Raw genomic sequence first — 18,026 nt, 5'->3', positions numbered from 1 at the left:
ATTCAGGTATCAAAAACGTCCCATCTTTAAAATGGTTTATTGTTCATCTTGAACACACGCGGGCTGTGAGGATGGGCAGGTCCAGCCTGGGAGCCTGCTCCTCGGTGCAGCATCTCCGGGCCCCCAGCATGGGCCGAAGGGAAGACCAGCTTGTCCTTCCGTGTGAAGTAGCAGGAGGTTCCCTGAGTAAAGGCGTTTCCTTAAGTGGGACGTGGGTTGAGGCTTCAGCAGCAGGCCTGAGGGGGTGGCACATGGGGCTATAGCTGCCCTTTTTAGGCAAGGGCACTGCCCACAACCTCAGGGAAGCCACCTGGTTCTCCAGGCCCAGCCTGCTGTGGTTCCTGCAGCCGTGGCTGGGCACCCTTCCAGGCCAGAGACCTCTCCAATTTGGTTTTAAAAAGCAGTCCGTGACCTGGCAGAGGGGCAGGAAGAGGGAAATGGGGCTCAGGAGGCTGAGGCTCCACTGCCCACTGAGGAACGGGGTGGTGCTGATGGCGGCAGGCGCTCCTCACCTGGGCAGTCAGCGGTCTCTTTGAAAGCTCGCTTCTTGCAGCAGCCCCGGCATAGGTTAAACACACACCTGTTGCCCTGGACACAGAAAAGCTTGTGAGCCAGGGGCTAATACCCGTTCCTTGGTCACCCTGTAGCCTGAGTGAGTAGCCAGGAGCATGGAAGAGCTGTCCTGAGGCCAGGCAGAGCTACTTTACAGGAAAGAAGCCCCCCCTACTATGGGCTGTGGCCTGACTTCCACCAGCACAGACAGAAAAAGGACTGCCCATCAGGTCCCCACCCATCCTGGGGCTGGGCCCTGCCCTAGGTGTTAATAGCCAGGATAGACGGACTCACCTTTGGGTTTCCACACTGATCACACTTTGCGTATTTTGCTGAGAAAAGAGCAAAAGGAGGCGCTGTTTGAACTAGGCAAGGCCACCCACCACTGCCACCTCTCACATGTAGCCCTGGATAGCCGTCCCTGCTCCCTTAGGGCGGGCAGAGGACACAGCATACATGGTCCTGCTGGGAAACCTCATCCCACCCACCCAGGACCCATGGGTTCCATGCCCTGTGCTGTGTGCCTCCCACCTGAAGGTCCTTCCTGGGCACGGCAGCCCCTAGTGCTACTCCTGCCTCTCGAGCTGCTTAGGGCAACAGCTGAGGGACTGTGGCAGGCAGGATGGCTGGCTGGCTGTGGCTTCGGGGAACCCACTAGTCTCCTTGGGGGCTGCAGGGCCCTTCCTGCTGTACTGCCCACAGCTTAGGAAGCAGCAGAGCCACCCGACCCTGGGGGACCTGTTAGGGGCTGGCCTTTTCCCCAGACTCCAGTGGTGGGAGCCACTTACGCTTCAGCGAGGGGTCAAAGGTCTTATGGGGGTTCCTTAGCTGCTTCTTCTGCTTGTTCTTGGATAAGACATCCGTGGTGCCCTCCTCCTCCTCCAGGGCCCGCTTGCTGCGGGCACCTCCATTCTCCTTGCTCCCCTCCTTAGGCCTGAAAGTGGGGATGATGGGCAGAGCTGAGGGACACCCATGAGAGGCAGCCCACCAGCCACAGTCCCTAGATGAGGATGCATGTGCAGCTCTGCTGAGGCCCGAGCAGCCAGCATGGAGGCTGGGACGCCAGCGTCTGAACCCTGGGTAGGGCTGTGGCTGCAGGTGACAGCCCAGCCTCACTTCAGCAAGTCCAGACGAAGCGAGAGGGGGTCTAATTGACCCCAGGGCAAATCCACTCAGGGTCAGAGGACCTTAGAGAAGCCTCATACGGAAAAAGCAATTTAAATAAAACAGCACAGGCTTACAAGGAAGGAGGCCCCTAGTTGCCAAGGGATGGAGCTGAGCCTCCAACAGGCCCACCAAGGCTGGGCAGCAGGCAGAAGAATCCCCTCCTCCGTGTAACACCTCCCACCCAGGTCAGCCCATGTGCAGGAGGCTCACCCTGGCCGGAAGTAGGGCTGGCAGATCCAGTGAAAAAAAGGCAAGCCTCCTGAAGGCTTCTCTCCCTCCTTCTGCCTGGATATATCCTCCTGGAAAAGCCCAGAGGGCCCTCAGTAAGAGGCCCGAGACCAAGTCTCTCCCACCACACGGTGGCCCAGCACCTACCTGACACCGCAGCTTTAGCTCCTGGCTCACTGCAGCAATGCCCTCCAGGGTCTTCACTTTGGCGAGCTCCTCTCGAAGCTGCTGATGCACCTGCAGCCTGATACAGACGCCCTATCAGAGAGCCAGCTCAGCCCCCACCTCCCAACTGCTGACCCTGAGCCTTGGGCACAGAGGGGCACAATCTCTCCTCCCACCCGACCTCACCACGTCACTGTGGTCCTCCCAGACCTGACCTGGTGGCAGGTGGGGGTTTTGTGAATGTGGACAGCTCGTCTTAAAAACCGCGAAGGCCCCAGGCAAGGCTCGATCAGACAGCATCTGCCATGGGGGTTGACTCACGTGTGGTGCCACAGCTTAAAGAGATGGGCCCGGACGTACGAGAGGGGGCAGGGGTGCTGCCGCACGATGTCCAGGTACTCCTCGGCCAGCTCCCACACGGCGGGGCTGCGGCCCTCGAACAGGGCAGGGTTGTGCAGGTTTCCCTCTGCAGGGGAAGGTGACGCAAGGCTCAGGGGCCCCCGTGCCTGGCCATCCCCGGGGCAAGGCTGGCCACTGGCCTGAGAGTGCTGGCCAGTCAGGCAGATGGAGGCTCCTCAGCTGGGCCAGTGGTGCCACGATGTGGACGGACCCCTCCAGCACCTGACGGTGGACCAGCTGCAGGCGAGGGCACAGCCTCACCTGCACTCATGACCCCTTGTACCCCTGTGTCCTGGATGCAGCGCTCCACGTCCCGCAGGCACTGGATGTTCCCGTTGGCGAACACAGGTATGGCCACCGCCTTCCTGTCAGGGAACAGGACGAGCAGATGCTCAGAAGGATGCTGTTTCGCCCAACCCTGGGGGCAGTACCAGGCCCCCAAACTCCATCCTCCCACTGTGCTGCTCACCCTCAGGCCCTGTGCCCTCATCTCGTGCCCAGAGGGCTAAGGGCCTCGCCTGGGGGCTGGGCTGTCTCCCCGCCCTGGGTTCACTCTGTGTCCACTCACCGCACAGCCTTGATGTGCTCCCAGGACGCAGTGCCTGACAGGGGCCCCTTCTGCTCCTTGGTGCGCCCGTGGACAGTCAGCAACTAGAGCATAGGAGCACCTGGTTCAGCTCCACCTGCAACTGCAGCCCCCAACACTCCAGCGTACCCCCTGCCTTCGGCTTTTTGGGCATCGGCTTCCCTCACTCCTCTGGGCCACACTTGGGCCAGCTGATGCCCTGGGAGTGCTGCCTAGGACTCCCATGTCAGAGCTGTCCTTCTGTCCTTTCAAGGGCCAGTCCTCTCCGCAGTGGCAACACTCCTGCTGCCAAGGTTAAAGGTGTGAGGGAGGAACAAGCACCAGCCTGACCCCAGGACTGGTGGGGGTGGGTCGGGAGGTGATTCAGGCCCAGCACCACCCCTAGGCAATACTGGCCTCTTGGACGCAAGCATGGGACTTCGCTGCCTGCTTCAGGCCTCACCTAAAGGTCACTGATTCCTGCCCATCCCAGGGGCAAGCCTTCAAGGGGCGTTTTTGGAGCTTCGGAAGCAGTATGGAGCCCTGGAAGCCCACAGTCCTCACCTGGCAGCCAGCCTTTTCCAGCATCTGGGCATATCTCACGGTCTTGTCAATCTCTGGGAAGACGCGGATCTTGCATGTGACAGGAACAGAAAGCCTTTCGTGGGCTAGCAGAACTGGGGAAGGGCAGAGTCGGCTCCTGAGAGAACTGTGCTGCCATCTTCAAGCAGGCTGTGGGGACCCATGGCTAAGCCCCCAAAAGAACACAGGCTCCGCAGATGCCCCGCACTGCTAACAGGGAGCTGTGAGTTGTGCCTCAGACCACATTGGAAGAGGTGGTCCAGGCAAGGATGCCTCCCTCTAGTACAGTCTATTTGGTTCGAAGGAGGGCAACAGGTATGGGACAGGCGACTTCACAGCCGCCCTCTACAGCAGGAAGGGGGAGGGCACACCGCCAGGAGGACTCTGCCAGCTACTGTTCTCTCCTGATCCCTGCTAGGCTGTCTCGGGCTTGCCACCCAACCACAATGTGGCCCCAAGTCCCCGAGGGCAGCGCAGGGCCAACTCACTCATTCTCTGGAGCAGGTCCCACTCCTCCTGCAGGAAGGCGCCATAGTGACCTGCGAGGAACAAGCACAGCCTCTGCTCCCTCCCCCTGCATCCACACTGGCCTCCACCTGCCCGGCCACGTTCTTTCAGTTCGGTGGCCTGAACTCAAGGGTGCTGAGCTGAGTGCCCACCCCACGTGGTCTCTGACCAACCAGGAACTCCTCAGGCCAGTGAGGGAGAAAGGCTGAGATGCCAGGGCAGTGGGCACTGGTGCCCGAGGCAGCACAAAGGTAGAGGAGGGACTCTTCAGCAAAATACATTTATCCAGAGGGAGCCCAGCAACTTCCTGAGCATGGAGGAAGTGGCCAGCCCCTGACGGCCAGGTGAACCTTGCCCCCTACCTCCAGCGACCAAGAAGGGCCGCCTTGCAGAGAGAGGAGCAAAGAAAGGGCCGACGTCAGAAAGCTGCCAGAGGAAGGGCCAGGCCCTCAGCCAGCTCACCCACACACCTGGCATCTCTGCACTCCAAGCCTTGCCCTAGCCAAAAGCCGGTACTCAACGCAGAACCCCAGAACAGGAACTCTTACCTCGTTTGGCGATCATCTGTGGGCAGCCCAAATTCAGGTCGATGGCATCGCAGTAGTCCTGAGCCAAGAGAGCTGCCTGGACAAACACCTCTGGGTCATTGGCACAGAACTGGAAGAGACATGAAAGTTGCCACAAGCCCCAGCCAGGCTCTGGTACGAGGGCTGCCCAGGGGTTCATAGGTGACCCAGTGAGGGTGTGGCCCCAGCGGATGACTGCAGGATGGTATCCTATCTTAGATGTTTACAATATGACCAAGCTAGAGACTTCCCTGGTGGTCCAGTGGTTAAGATGGCATGCTTCCACTGCACGGGACGCAAGTTCAAATCTCTGGTTGGGGAACTAAGATCCCACATGTCACACAGTGTGGCACAAGAAAAAAAAAAAGGCAACGTGACCAAGCTAGGATGCACCCCCATACCACCAGCAGGGCAAGTTACAGATTCACACAGTCCTCCCAGATGTAGCAGAAAGCCAGGATCACTGACTTTGCCAAGAGCAGAGCTGTTCTGTCTGTCTGATAAAGAGGGGGCACTTGGGGTGATGTCAAGGGGGCGGGAGGGAGGGCCTGCAAATCTTCCACGGCACCCAAGCCATCCATTTGCCAAAAGTCTAAGGCAGCTACTGGGGAGAGGTCAACCTTTGCAAGAACCAGCCTGCTGTTGCCCGTCTGATCTCGGAAAGCCGGGAAGCCTTTTCTGGAAAGGCCCAGGAAAGGGTTCTCGGCCAGCGTTGAAGGCTGGGCCGCTAACCTGTACAATGAGAGGCCGGTCCTCAGGGCACACATCGCAGTACAGGTTCTCCTTGCGGTAGTTGGCATCACGGACAAAAACCTGGGCATGCAGCATGGGTGTGTAGCACAGTTGGGCCCCGTGTCGGCGGCTCAGCAGCCTCCAGGCCAGCTCGCTTTGGTCCACCATGGGGGCCACCACGTGGCGGGCCCCCCGAAGGGTGCGGCTCCAGAACTCGAAGCCTTCTAGCTTTGGCATTGCCTCCACACTGAAGGGCAAGATCACGGGCTCAGCCGCAGCCAGTGGAGCGCAGGTGCAGGAGGTGACCCCCTCAAGGCTGCTCTAGTGCTGCCTGACGGTCACAAATGCGGGTGCTAAGGGTGTCAGCTGATGCAGGACAGGAACTGACACCTCATTGCCATCGCCTTCCAGTGGAGACCGTGGACAGGTTACTCAAACTTTCTGCGCTTTAACCTCTCACTTCTTAGCGGGATTAAGATGTCTGCCTGGCAGGACTAGCATGAAGAATAAATGGAACAGTGAGTGATGTCCTGTCAGTGCTTTGCCCAGGGGAGGTCATCACAAAAGGCAGCTACAACCCACAAGGCCTGGAGACCCCCACCAAGGCAGACCACCCTGTGGCGACCCCTCCAAGGGGCGCAGGGCAGTCACCTGGACACTCTGCCCTCCTCTGGGTGTCAGATGTATAAAAGCACTACGAGGACGTTCCCTCTGGCTTATCTTACCCATGCCTGGCCGACCTTATCAGAGACACCGTTCCCTACAGTGACCTAACAGGTGGTAGGTAGCCTGAGGCTTACAATCGAAACCCCAAAGGAACAGATCGTGACGAGGGGCTCACTGTCAGAGAACACCCACCTCCTGTACTACTTTGGGAGTTATTAAGCAGGGTCATGGGCTTAACAACTGCCTAAGCGCCCAGCTGTGGGTTTATTTTCGGGAACTCTGAAGCTACATGTAAAAATCAAGATGATGCCCACAGAGGCCTGGACACGAGCCGCAGAGCGCGGGGCCTTCCACCTCCACCCGAAGGAAGAGCCCTGGGGCCCCAGAGAACCGCGGGTCAAACCTGAAGGGAACCTACCTACCTGGGCGGAGCCGAGCCACCTGGGCGCCCGAACCGGGTCGCGGCTCCTCTCTACGCAGCTGGGCCCTTCGGAACAGGGGGTACTAGCCAGGGGCCCGCTAGGGGTCCCACCGGGAGCTCCGGGGATGCGGCTAGGGTACCGCGGAGTGAGGCTCCTGGGCTCGCACCGCGACTTGAGACCGCCACGCTGGGGCCGCCACCCGGCCGCCGCCGGGCCCAGGGCTCCGCGCTGGGGCCGCCGGGAGGTGCTCCGCCAGGCCGTTCCGGGCGGCCCGCGGTGCTTCGAGAAACGCATTCCCGGGAAACCGCGCCCGGCTGCTGAAGGGCCCGCCGCGCGGCGGAGGGGCGGTGTGCGGAGTCGGGGTCGTAGACTAGAAGTCCACTCCTCCCGGCGCGGCGGGGCAGTTTCGCAGCGGTAGGGCCGGACAGGGGCCGCCGGGACTCTCCCCTCGCTTGCGGGGGCTGGTTACCGCCCGGGTGCCACCGTACCCGAGCTCCCGCCCTTCCCAGCAGATGCTCGGGGCTGAAGTCCTCTCTTCGGCCCCCAGGCGGAATCTCATAAAGATCTTCGAAGGACCAAAAATCTCTGTTTTATTTCGGAAAGCAAACACCGCGTGAAATTCCTGTCCCGCGGCCCCCAAAGCGCCGCGCTCGGCCTCCCAGACCCACAGAATTCTTCATTGTAAACTTCAGACGTGCGAGAGCCACCGGGTTAGCGAATATAATAACAACCTTACCTCCTGCTCATTCTCCTAAATACTCGCTTCCCTGTCCTAAAGAAACCGACTGATCCTCGTTTTCCCCTTCTCCCTCCATTTCTGCTATTACCTTTGGTACAGAAACCTCTACCTCTGATTACTGAGTGTCGGTCTTCTGTATCCGCCAGAGGGTTGTGAATATACTTTCTTCCTGTTCACCTGTCTTTTGTCAATTTAATTTGCAGGACCCCTAAACAGTCCCAAAAGGGAAGAGGGAAAGTTTTTCCTCTAGCAGAACCAAGTTTCATTTTATCATTTCATCCTTAAGTATCTCAGTATCCCCCCAAAGACAGGAATTTTTAGAGCAGTATCATTAACACACCTGAAAATCCCTATGTCCTAAGATCAAATATCCATCCGTGTGTGTCCAGTATGGCAGCCAGCTGTCACATCTTGAGTGCTGGAATGTGGTCTGAATTAAGACGTGCTATAACAGGAAAAAGACACACCAGGTTTCAAAGTCTTAGGGGGAAAAAAGTAAAAGTTAATTGATAACTTAAAAAATATTAATGGTATGTTGAAATTATATTTTTTATATTACATTAGGTTACATGTGAGTGCCTAATATGGCAAATTCCCTGGTGGCTCAGATGGTAAAGAATGTGTCTGCAATGCAGGAGACACCGGTTCGATCCCTGGGTGGATTCCCTGGAGAAGGGAAAGCTGCCCAATCCAGTGTTCTCACCTGGAGAATTCCAAGGACAGAGGAGCCTGGTGGGCTACAGTCCATGGGGTCATAAAAAGTCATACAGGACTGAGAGACTAAGACTAACACTGTTGCTTTTTTTCTCTTTTCAGGTTAAGTATATTATTGCAATTAATTTTATCTTTTTAACTTTCTTGAAATGTGGCTACTGGAAATTTTAAATTTACATACGTGGGTGGGATTTGTGGCACAGCAGATTGAGGAGCTCACCAAATTTCTTCCCAAAAAAGCAAAGATAAAACTGGACAAAAAAAAAAAAAAATGGACAGAATTGTTAAAAGCAACCATTTCAGGACTCTGGAAGTTGATCAAATTTCATACCATATTTGAAAAGCACTTATTTAAAAAAAAGAACCGCACATCTATGAGAAGACCAGTGGGAGTCTGTGATTTCAGTACCGTACAACTTTTATTTCCTCCCTTCCACTGGTAACTCCACCAGAGCCTGGTAGGCCTTGAGGGCTCCTAGTTCCTACACACTCTGGAGAGAGCTGACTTGACTGGGAAATTAGGGAAAGCTCCAGAGAACAATTGTAATCACATAGCAGACAACAGGGTGAAAGTGTTAGCTGCTCAGTCAAGTCCAACTCTTTTCTACCCCATGGACTGTAGCCCGCCAGGCTCCTCTGTCCATGGGATTCTCCAAGCAAGAATACTGGAGTGGATAACCTTTCTCTTCTCCAGGAGATTTTACTGACCCAAGGATTGGATTGAACCTGGGTTTCCCACATTGCAGGCCGATTCTTTACTATCTGAGCAACCAGGGAAGCCCCAAACAACTGGGTAGAAACCTATATCTTGGCTGCCTGATACTGGTTGGAGAAAGCAGTAGTCCAGCCATAAATTTAACAAAGAAATTCAGTAGATGAGCTAGCCATGATGGGTCTTGATAAGATAGTGATTTGCTAGGCTGTGCGTATAGCAAGGAAAGACCAGAGTTGGCCACAGCTAAATACTCCTGTCTGACTGAAGAAGAAAGAGGCTTTGTGCAAGGAAAAAGGCGGGTCCAAACTATAAACTGCTAACTGCGAAGGGTGGAGGCCTTACCAGTTCAGTAGACTTAAGCATAATCGCTAACCAATAACTGGCTGGCCGTTAAACTATAATGGCCCAGGGATAAGTCTTAGGAAACCAGGCTTGCATATAAAAAAAAGGTTTTATTTTTGGCCTTGCCACATGGCTTGTGGGAGCTAAGTTCCCCAACCAGGGATTGTACCTCAGCCCTCTGCCATGAGAGTACAGAATCCTAACCACTGAACCACCAAGGAATTCCCTAAAAAAAAAAGATTTTTAAAAAATCTAGTAGAGGACTTACCTGGCAGTCCAGTGGTTAAGACTCTGTGCTTCCAATGCAAGGGACACAGGTTCCATTCCTGGTCAGGGAACTAAGATCCCACATGCCTCAGTGTGGCCAATAAAACCAAAAAATCCAGTAGAGATACCAGTGGCCACACACTGTAGGGGAAACAGACTGTATAGAATTCACCCAGGTTGGGAACTGAGCAAACAAATACCAACATCAATAAACACATACAGTAAGGCAGGGAGGGGGTCAGAGTCCAGAGCTACTTACTACAACATATTATAAATGCCTAGTATTTAATAAAATTTTATAAGACAGTCAAAGAAACAAAAAATTTAGGACATACACAGGAAAAAAAAAAATGGTTCCTAGAAACTGTCCCTGAGGGGGCTCAGATGATGGAGTTAGCAGGCAAAGAATTAAAGTAGCTATTGTAAATATGTCCAAAGGACAGAAAGAAACCATTGTTAAAGATTTTGTTTTCAAATGTGATGGTGACTCATCAAGTTAAGATTATCAATATCTTTAAATGATTCTTAAAAAGCCAATGGAAATTATAAATTGGAAACACAGTAACTAAAAGGAAAATTTCACCAGAGGGCCTCAACAGCAGACATGAACTAGCAAAAGGAAGAACCAGTGAATTTGAAGATAGGTCAGAAAACATTATCCAATCTGAAGAACAGACCGAAAAAAAGCATAAAGAAAAATGAACAGCACCTCAGAGACCCGTGAGATACCATCAAGAATACACATATAATACATGCACGTCCAGGAGAAAGGAAAGAGGAAAAAGAGCAGGAAGAAGTTTTTTGAAAAAGCAATGGCCTTAAACTTTCCAGATTTGATGAGAAAAACAATTTACCAATCCAATAACCTTAATAGGATATATAGAAAGATATTCACACCTAGACACATGACAGTCAAACTGCTAAAAGAAAAACACAAAATCTTGAAAGCAGTAGTCAGCTTGTGATTCATCCAGCCTGGCATTTTGCATGATGTCAGTGCAGTGCAGTTCAATCGCTCAGTTGTGTCCGACTCTTTGCGACCCCATGAATCTCAGCACACCAGGCCTCCCTGTCCATCACCAACTCCCGGAGTTCACTCAGATTCATGTCCATCGAGTTAGTGATGCCATCCAGCCATCTCTTCCTCTGTCATCCCCTTCTCCTCCTGCCCCCAATCCCTCCCAGCATCAGAGTCTTTTCCAATGAGTCAACTCTTTGCATGAGGTGGCCAAAGTACTGGAGTTTCAGCTTTAACATCATTCCTTCCAAAGAAATCCCAGGGCTGATCTCCTTCAGAATGGACTGGTTAGATCTCCTTGCAGTCCAAGGGACTCTCAAGAGTCTTCTCCAACACCACAATTCAATTGCATGATGTACTCTGCGTATAAGTTAAATAAGCAAAAATCACATGATCGTCTCAATAAATTCAGAGAACAAAATCCAAGAGCTAGTCATGATTTAAAAAAAAAAAAACCTTGATAAACTAGGAATAGAAGGAAAATTTCAATTTGATAACAAGTATCTACAAAAAACTTACAACTAACATCATATTCAGTGGTGACAGACTGAGCTTTTCCCTTAAAATCAGGAAAAGGTAAGCATGCCAACACTTACCACTGTAATCCAAAATAGTACTAGGAGTTCTAACCAGTGCAATAAGACAAGAAAAAGAAATAAAAGGCCTTGTGATGGCTTCCCTGGTGGCTCATGGGTAAAGAATCCCCCTGCCAATGCAGGAGACGTAGGTTCGGTCCCTGATCCCGGAAGACCCTGCATGTCACGGTGAAGCTAAGCCTCTGTACCACAACTACTGAACCTGTGCTCTGGAGCCCCAGAACCTCAGTAAGGAGAGCCTCTGCACCACAACTAGAGAGCAGCCGCAGCTCTCCTCAGCTGGAGGGAAGCCCGTGCAGCAACCAAGGCCCATGACAGCCAAAAATAGAATCAATATTTCAGAGAGGCATTGTGGCTTCAGTTTTTATTTCCCCAGTGACTAAAGATATTGAGCCTATATTCATATGTTTATTGGGATGTTTGTGTGTCTTATTTTGTGAAGTGACTGTTCAAGTCTTTTGTCATTAAAAACATTGAACTATTTGTCTCATTGTGCTGTGCTATGTACGTACTGCGCTCAGTCGCTCAGTCGTGTCTGACTCTCTGCGACCCCATGGACTGTAGCCAACCAGGCTCCTCTGTCCATGGGATTTTCCAGGCAAGGATACTGGAGTGGGTGGCCATTTCCTACTCTCCGGGGGATCTTCCCGACCCAGGGGTCGAAACTGTGTCTCTTGCATCTCCTCCATTGGCAGGTGGAGTCTTCATCACTCTGCCACGTGGAAAGCTCCATTTGTCTCGTTACTGCTTCCTAATGGTTCTTTATATAATTTTGGATATAAATCTTTTGTTAGATATAGGAATGCTGAATAGCTCCTCCGAGTGGGATGGTTGGTTCTAGTTTTGGTTTCCAAACAGCATCTTTTGAGGAGCAGATGAATTTGATGATAACCAGTTAGGCATATGTTTAGCCCTTTCCATGGCCTAAAAAATCTTTGCCTCTGCAGAGATCTTGAAGATTTCCTATTATATTTTCTTATAGAAATTTTATAGTTTTAGATTTCATTTCCAGGATATAATCCATTTTGAATTAGTTTGTGTACAGGATGTGCTTGTGGTTGTGTTTCCTCCCCTCCCCGACACGTACCTCTAGTTGTTCCAGCACTGGTTAAAGGACTCTTTACCCCATAAATTATCAGTGTGATGGGTACCTTTTTAAAAAGCATCTGTATATGTGAGTGTGTTTTTGTGGAGTCTCCTCTTCTGTTTCATTAATCCATATGTCTAGCTTTACACCCATATCACACAGTTTTAGTTAATATAACTTTATCGTAAGTCTTACAATCAAAGGTGTAATTCCTCCAGCTTTGTACTTACCAAAATTTATTTCGTCCATGTTAGGTTCTTTGCATTTCCACTTAAATTTTAGCATCAGGTTTTCAATTTTCACATTAAAAACAAAAACGAAAAAACACCTGTGGGACTTTTAATCAGATTACGCTGGATTTATAGATCAAGTTGGGGAGAGCAGAAATAGGAACAATACTGACTCTTTGAATACATGAGTTAGGCACATTTCCCCCTTTATTTAGATTTTCTTTAATTCCCCTCAGCAAGGTTTTGTAACTTTCTTTCAAGTCATTGCAGATTTTCCTGAATAATTGTTCCGCCATGGGCTCTGTGCCCTCGGGGACTTGAAAAATTCGCTTATTTATGACTGTGCTGGGTCTTCATTGCTTCCCAGGGCTTTCTCTAATTGCGGTGAGTGAGTGTCCCTCTCTAGTTGTGGTGAATGGGCTTCTCACTGCGGTGGCTTCTCTCGGTGCACAGCAGAGGCTCTGCAGTGCACGAGCTCCAGCAGCTGCGGCTGCGGGCTCAGTAGTTGTGGCTCGTGGGCTTGGTTGCTCTGTGGCACGTGGGATTGTCCTGGATCGGGGATGGGACGAACACACGTCTCCTGAACTGGCAGGTGGATTCTTTACCACTGAGCCACCAGGGGAGCCTCAATTTTACTCTTGAATATATAAAATATTAATGTAATCCCCCAAGTCAAAGCGATATGGAAAGACTAGCTTGGAAAAATGTCCTACCAACCCTTTCTCAACTGACCCTGAGTTTCCTTCATGCTTCTTGCTCCTTTCTGAAAAAATAAGCATAGGTGAACATATATATTCCTATTTCTCCTTCTCAAATATACAGAGATATCATTCTTTAACACTTTCTCACGTAGTACTATGTCCAGAATATCATAATGGTCTCCCTCATTCTTAGTGGGAACAGGCTGCTGCTTAGTATGTCAATCAACCGTTCAGTTCAGTTCAGTTCAGTTCAGTCACTCAGTCAAGTCCAACTCTTTGCGACCCCATGAACCACAGCACGCCAGGCTTCCCCGTCCATCACCAACTCTTGGAGTTTACCCAAACCCATATCCATTGAGTCGGTGAAGCCTCTGTCATCTCATTCTCTCATCCTCTGTTGTCCCCTTCCCCTCTTGCCCTCAATATTTCCCAGCATCAGGGTTTTTTCAAATGAGTCAGCTCTTTGCACCAGGTGGCCAAAGTATTGGAGTTTCAGCTTCAACATCAGTCCTTCTGGTGAACCCCAGGCCTGATCTTTAGGATGGACTGGCTGGGTCTCCTTGCAGTCCAAGGGACTCTCAAGAGTCTTCTCCAACACCTCAGTTCAAAAGTGTCAATTCTTCGGCGGTCAGGTTTCTTCACAGTCCAACTCTCACATCCATACATGACCACTGGAAAAACCTTAGCCTTGACTAGACAGACCTTGTTGGTAAAGTAATGTCTCTGCTTTTTAATATGCTGTCTAGGTTGGTCATTGTATGGATGTGAGAGTTGGTCCGTGAAGAAAGCCGAGCGCCGAAGAATTGATGCTTTTGAACTGTGGTGTTGGAGAAGACTCTTGAGAGTCCCTTGGACTGCAAGGAGATCCAACCAGTCCATTCTGAAGGAGATCAGCCCTGGGATTTCTTTGGAAGGAATAATGCTAAAGCCGAAACTCCAGTACTTTGGCCACCTCATGCAAAGAGTTGACTCATTGGAAAAGACTTTGATGCTGGGAGGGATTGGGGGCAGGAGGAGAAGGGGATGACAGAGGATGAGATAGCTGGATGGCATCACTGACTCGATGGATGTGAATCTGAGTGAACTCCGGGAGTTGGTGATGGACAGGGAGGCCTGGCGTGCTGCGATTCATGGGGTCGTAAAGAGTTGGACACAACTGAGCGATTGAACTGAACTAGGTTGGTCATAACTTTCCTTCCAAGGAGTAAGCGTCTTCAATTTCATGGCTGCAATCACCATCTGCATTGATTTTGGAGTCCCCCAAAATAAAACCAGCCACTGTTTCTCCATCTATTTGCCATGAAGTGATGGGACCGGATGCCATGATCTTCGTTTTCTGAATGTTGAGCTTTAAGCCAACTTTTTCACTCTCCACTTTCACTTTCATCAAGAGGCTCTTTAGTTCCTCTTCACTTTCTGCCATAAGCGTGGTGTCATCTGCATATCTGAGGTTATTGATTTTTCTCCCAGCAATCTTGATTCCAGCTTATGCATCTTCCAGCCCAGCGTTTCTCATGATGTACTCTGCATATAAGTTAAATAAGCAGGGTGACAATATACAGCCTTGACGTACTCCTTTTCCTATTTGGAACCAGTCTGTTGTTCCATGTCCAGTTCTAACTGTTGCTTCCTGGCCTGCATACAGATTTCTCAAGAGGCAGGTTAGGTGGTCTGGTATTCCCATCTCTCTCAGAATTTTCCACAGTTTATTGTGATCCTCACAGTCAAAGGCTTTGGCATAGTCAATAAAGCAGAAATAGATGTTTTTCTGAAACTCTCTTGCTTTTTCGATGATCCAGCAGATGTTGGCAATTTGACCTCTGGTTCCTCTGCCTTTTCTAAAACCAGCTTGAACACCTGGAATTTCACAGTTCACGTATTGCTGAAGCCTAGCTTGGAGAATTTTGAGCATTACTTCACTAGTATGTGAGATGAGTGCAATTGTGCAGTAGTTTGAGCATTCTTTGGGATTGCCTTTCTTTGGGATTGGAATGAAAACTGACCTTTTCCAGTCCTGTGGCCACTGCTGAGTTTTCTAAATTTGCTGGCATATTGAGTGGAACACTTTCACAGCATCATCTTTTAGGATTTGAAATAGCTCCACTGGAATTCCATCACCTCCACCAGCTTTGTTAGTCGTGATGCTTCCTAAGGCCCACTTGACTTCATATTCCAGGATGTCTGGCTCTAGGTGAGTGATCACACCATCGTGATTATCTGGGTTGTGAAGATCTTTTTTGTAGAGTTCTTCTGTCTGTTCTTGCCATCTCTTCTTAATACCTTCTGCTTCTGTTAGGTCCATACCATTTCTGTCCTTTATTGAGCCCATCTTTGCGTGAAAATTTCCCTTGGTATCTCTAATTTTCTTGAAGAGATCGCTAGTCTTTCCCATTCTATTGTTTTACTCTATTTCTTTGCATTGATCGCTGAGGAAGCCTTTCTTACCTCTCTTTGCTATTTTTCAGAACTCTGCATTCAAATGGGTATATCTTTCCTATTCTCCTCTGCTTTTCGCTTCTCTTCTTTTCACAGCTATATGTAAGTCCTCCTCAGACAGCCATTTTGCTTTTTTGCATTTCTTTTCCATGGGGATGGTCTTGATCCCTGTCTCCTGTACAATGTCACGAACCTCTGTCCATAGTTCATCAGGAACTCTGTCTGTCATATCTAGTCCCTTAAATCTATTTCTCACTTCCACTGTATAATCATAAGGGATATGATTTAGGTCATACCTGAATGGTCTAGTGGTTTTCCCCACTTTCTTCAATTTAAGTCTGAATTTGGCAATAGGGAGTTCATGATCTGAGCCACAGTTGTTATGAACATGTGATCTCTGATATTTTGCAATTTCAAATAATACTGCAATGAATCTGCTTGTGCACGTGTGGTTCTGTTTTCTATGAATATTGCTGTAGGTGCACATTTAGGATAAAATACAAGACATGGAATCGCATGGGTAATCTTTCTGTAGATTGCCAAATTCCTTCCAGAGGGTTTGTGCTGTTCTGCATTGCCACCAGGCATGCATGAGTTCCTGTCTCCTCTTAGTCTCACCAGCCAAGAATGTAGGTGGTGGTCTCTGAATTTTTGTCTGTCTGATGGGTAAGGAATGAAATAGTCCAGTGTGGCTATATTTTGCATTTTTCTTAGAATAAAAGAAGTTAAGTGTCTTATTGTATGTTAGGCTTCTCAGCGACTCTTATCTGGCGTCTGTGTATATGGATGGGCTTCCCAGGTGGCTCAGTGGGTAAAGAATCCACATGCAATGCCTAAGATGCAGGAGACGTGGGTTCGATGCCTGGGTTGGGAAGATCCCCTGGAGGAGGCCATGGCAACCCACTCCAGTATTCTTGCTTGGAGAATCCCATGGACAGAGGAGCCTAGTGGGCTACAGTTCAGAGCGTTGCAAAGAGTTGGACGTGAGCATGTGCACTCTCATACATATATATATAATTTTTTAACAGCTTTATTGAGGTAGAATTAATAGTTTAAAACTGCATATAAGGTGACAATAAGTTTTCTAAAATTTTTATTTTTGGTTGCACTGGGTCTTCACTGATGAGCATGGGCTTTCTCTAGTGGTGGGGTGTGGGGGCTACTCTAGTCGCAGAGGCTCCTCTTGTTGCAGAGCATGGGCACTAGAGTGCACAGGCTTCAGTAGTTGTGGTTTCTGGGCTCTAGAGCACAGGCTCAGAAGATGTGGTGCGTCGGCTTAGCTGCTCCATGGCGTGAGAGATCCTCCCAGACCAGCGATCGAAACTGTGTCTCCCGCACTGGCAGGCAGATTCCTCACCACTGAGCCATCAAGGGAGCTCTATGACTGGGTTTTGTATATTGATCTCTCCCGCGATTTTCCTAAACGCACTCACGAGTTCTAGATTTGTAGATGTCATCAGCTTTGCTTTGAAAACACTGACATCTGCAAATAGGGGAAGTTTCATTGCTTCCTTTCTAATCCATATGCCTTTGATTTCCTTTCTTGGGTTTACTGAACTGGGCTGAACTTCCAGTACAGTGTTGAGTAGCAGCGGTGAGACTGGGAATGTTTTGTTCGTGATCTTGGACAATATATCATCTTTCACCATTAAGTATGAGGTTAGCTGTATGCTTTTCATAGAAATCTTTGATCAGGTTGAGGAAGTTTCCTTCTGTTCCTAGCTGGCTGTGAGTTTTTCTCATAAATGGTTTTGTATTCTGTACATCTGCATTCAATAGATGTTTTCTACATCCACTGAGATAATCACTTTTTAAAATTAATATGGTGAGTTATATTGATTGAATTTTGAATGTTAAACCAGCCTTGCATTCTTAGGAAAATCCCATTTTGTCTTATTATACTATGATTCTACTTGCTAAAATTATTTTTAGAATTTTTGCATATATGATCATGATAGATATTGGTAGTTTTCTTATAATATTTCGTCAGGTTTGGGTATCAAAAGTAATGTTGGCCTTACAGAAGAGTTGTAAATTATCCCCTTGATGCGGACTGAATTGGGTCTTCCCCTCCCCCATTCAAGTTGAATGTGACTGTATTTGGAGGTGAGGCCTAGCAGGAAATAAAAAGGTTAAATGAAGTCATGAGGGTGGGGTCCTGATACAATAGGATGGATGTCCTTACAAGAGGGAAAGACACTAGGGCTTGTGCTTACTCTGCCAAAGGACATAGCAAGGCAAAATGGCAGCGCTCCCCAGGAACCAAATTGGCAGGAACCTTAATTTTGGACTTCCCAGCATCTAGAACTGTGAGAAAAACAAATTCCCGTTGTGTGAGCCACTCAGTCTACAGATTTTGTTATGGCGCCCGAGACTAGGACACCCCAAAACGTTTTATATAAGTTGAATTCTTTTGAAATTATTGAGGCTGGTTTCCTTTCCAAAATTCTGAAAGTCTGAATAGAACTGGTGACATTTTCTTGTTAAATCCGTGTCACTCACTCCTGTTAAACAGTGGTAGAATTTGTTATTCAAATTCTGTTATTCAGGCCTGGAATTTTCTTTGTGGAGAGATTTCTAAAAACAAATTTATTTTCCTCAATAGATGGAGGATTATTCAGGTTGTCTAT

At 49.5% G+C, this 18,026-nt stretch overlaps 1 protein-coding gene across 6 annotated transcripts; it reads right to left on the bottom strand.

Annotated features, from left to right (window-relative positions):
* Positions 1-21: 21 nt before the first annotated feature.
* Positions 22-6,767, bottom strand: DUS1L (dihydrouridine synthase 1 like). Of its 6 annotated transcripts, none has more exons than XM_052657636.1 (14): positions 6,548-6,767; positions 5,464-5,957; positions 4,714-4,822; positions 4,147-4,197; positions 3,641-3,753; positions 3,080-3,162; positions 2,773-2,876; positions 2,434-2,578; positions 2,095-2,191; positions 1,930-2,018; positions 1,341-1,486; positions 847-884; positions 513-588; positions 22-412 (listed from the first exon to the last, which is right to left on the bottom strand). In XM_052657636.1, exons 2-14 carry the CDS (start codon positions 5,698-5,700, stop codon positions 273-275), a joined length of 1,428 nt encoding a protein of 475 aa, XP_052513596.1. In that variant the 5' UTR covers positions 5,701-5,957; positions 6,548-6,767; the 3' UTR covers positions 22-272. The 6 variants fall into 6 exon arrangements, with proteins under 6 accessions (XP_052513596.1, XP_052513599.1, XP_052513595.1 ...); XM_052657639.1 differs by having other exon boundaries at positions 5,464-5,710; XM_052657635.1 differs by having other exon boundaries at positions 6,552-6,767.
* Between the last annotated feature and the right edge of the window lie 11,259 nt (positions 6,768-18,026).

Source organism: Budorcas taxicolor, chromosome 19 (genome assembly GCF_023091745.1).
Source record: "Budorcas taxicolor isolate Tak-1 chromosome 19, Takin1.1, whole genome shotgun sequence".
Taxonomy (NCBI): Eukaryota; Metazoa; Chordata; class Mammalia; order Artiodactyla; family Bovidae; genus Budorcas; species Budorcas taxicolor.
The sequence above is the reverse complement of the archived record's forward strand: the minus strand, read 5'-3'. Positions and strand labels throughout refer to the sequence as shown.

Excerpts from the sequence above, each read along its gene's own strand:
- DUS1L (XM_052657636.1), bottom strand. The coding sequence starts at position 5,700 with ATGCCAAAGCTAGAAGGCTTCGAGTTCTGGAGCCGCACCCTTCGGGGG. Across the intron at positions 3,163-3,640 it reads TGGAAAAGGCTGGCTGCCAG|TTGCTGACTGTCCACGGGCG; the intron begins GTGAGGACTGTG and ends CCTATGCTCTAG. Across the intron at positions 589-846 it reads ATCAGTGTGGAAACCCAAAG|GGCAACAGGTGTGTGTTTAA; the intron begins GTGAGTCCGTCT and ends TTCTGTGTCCAG.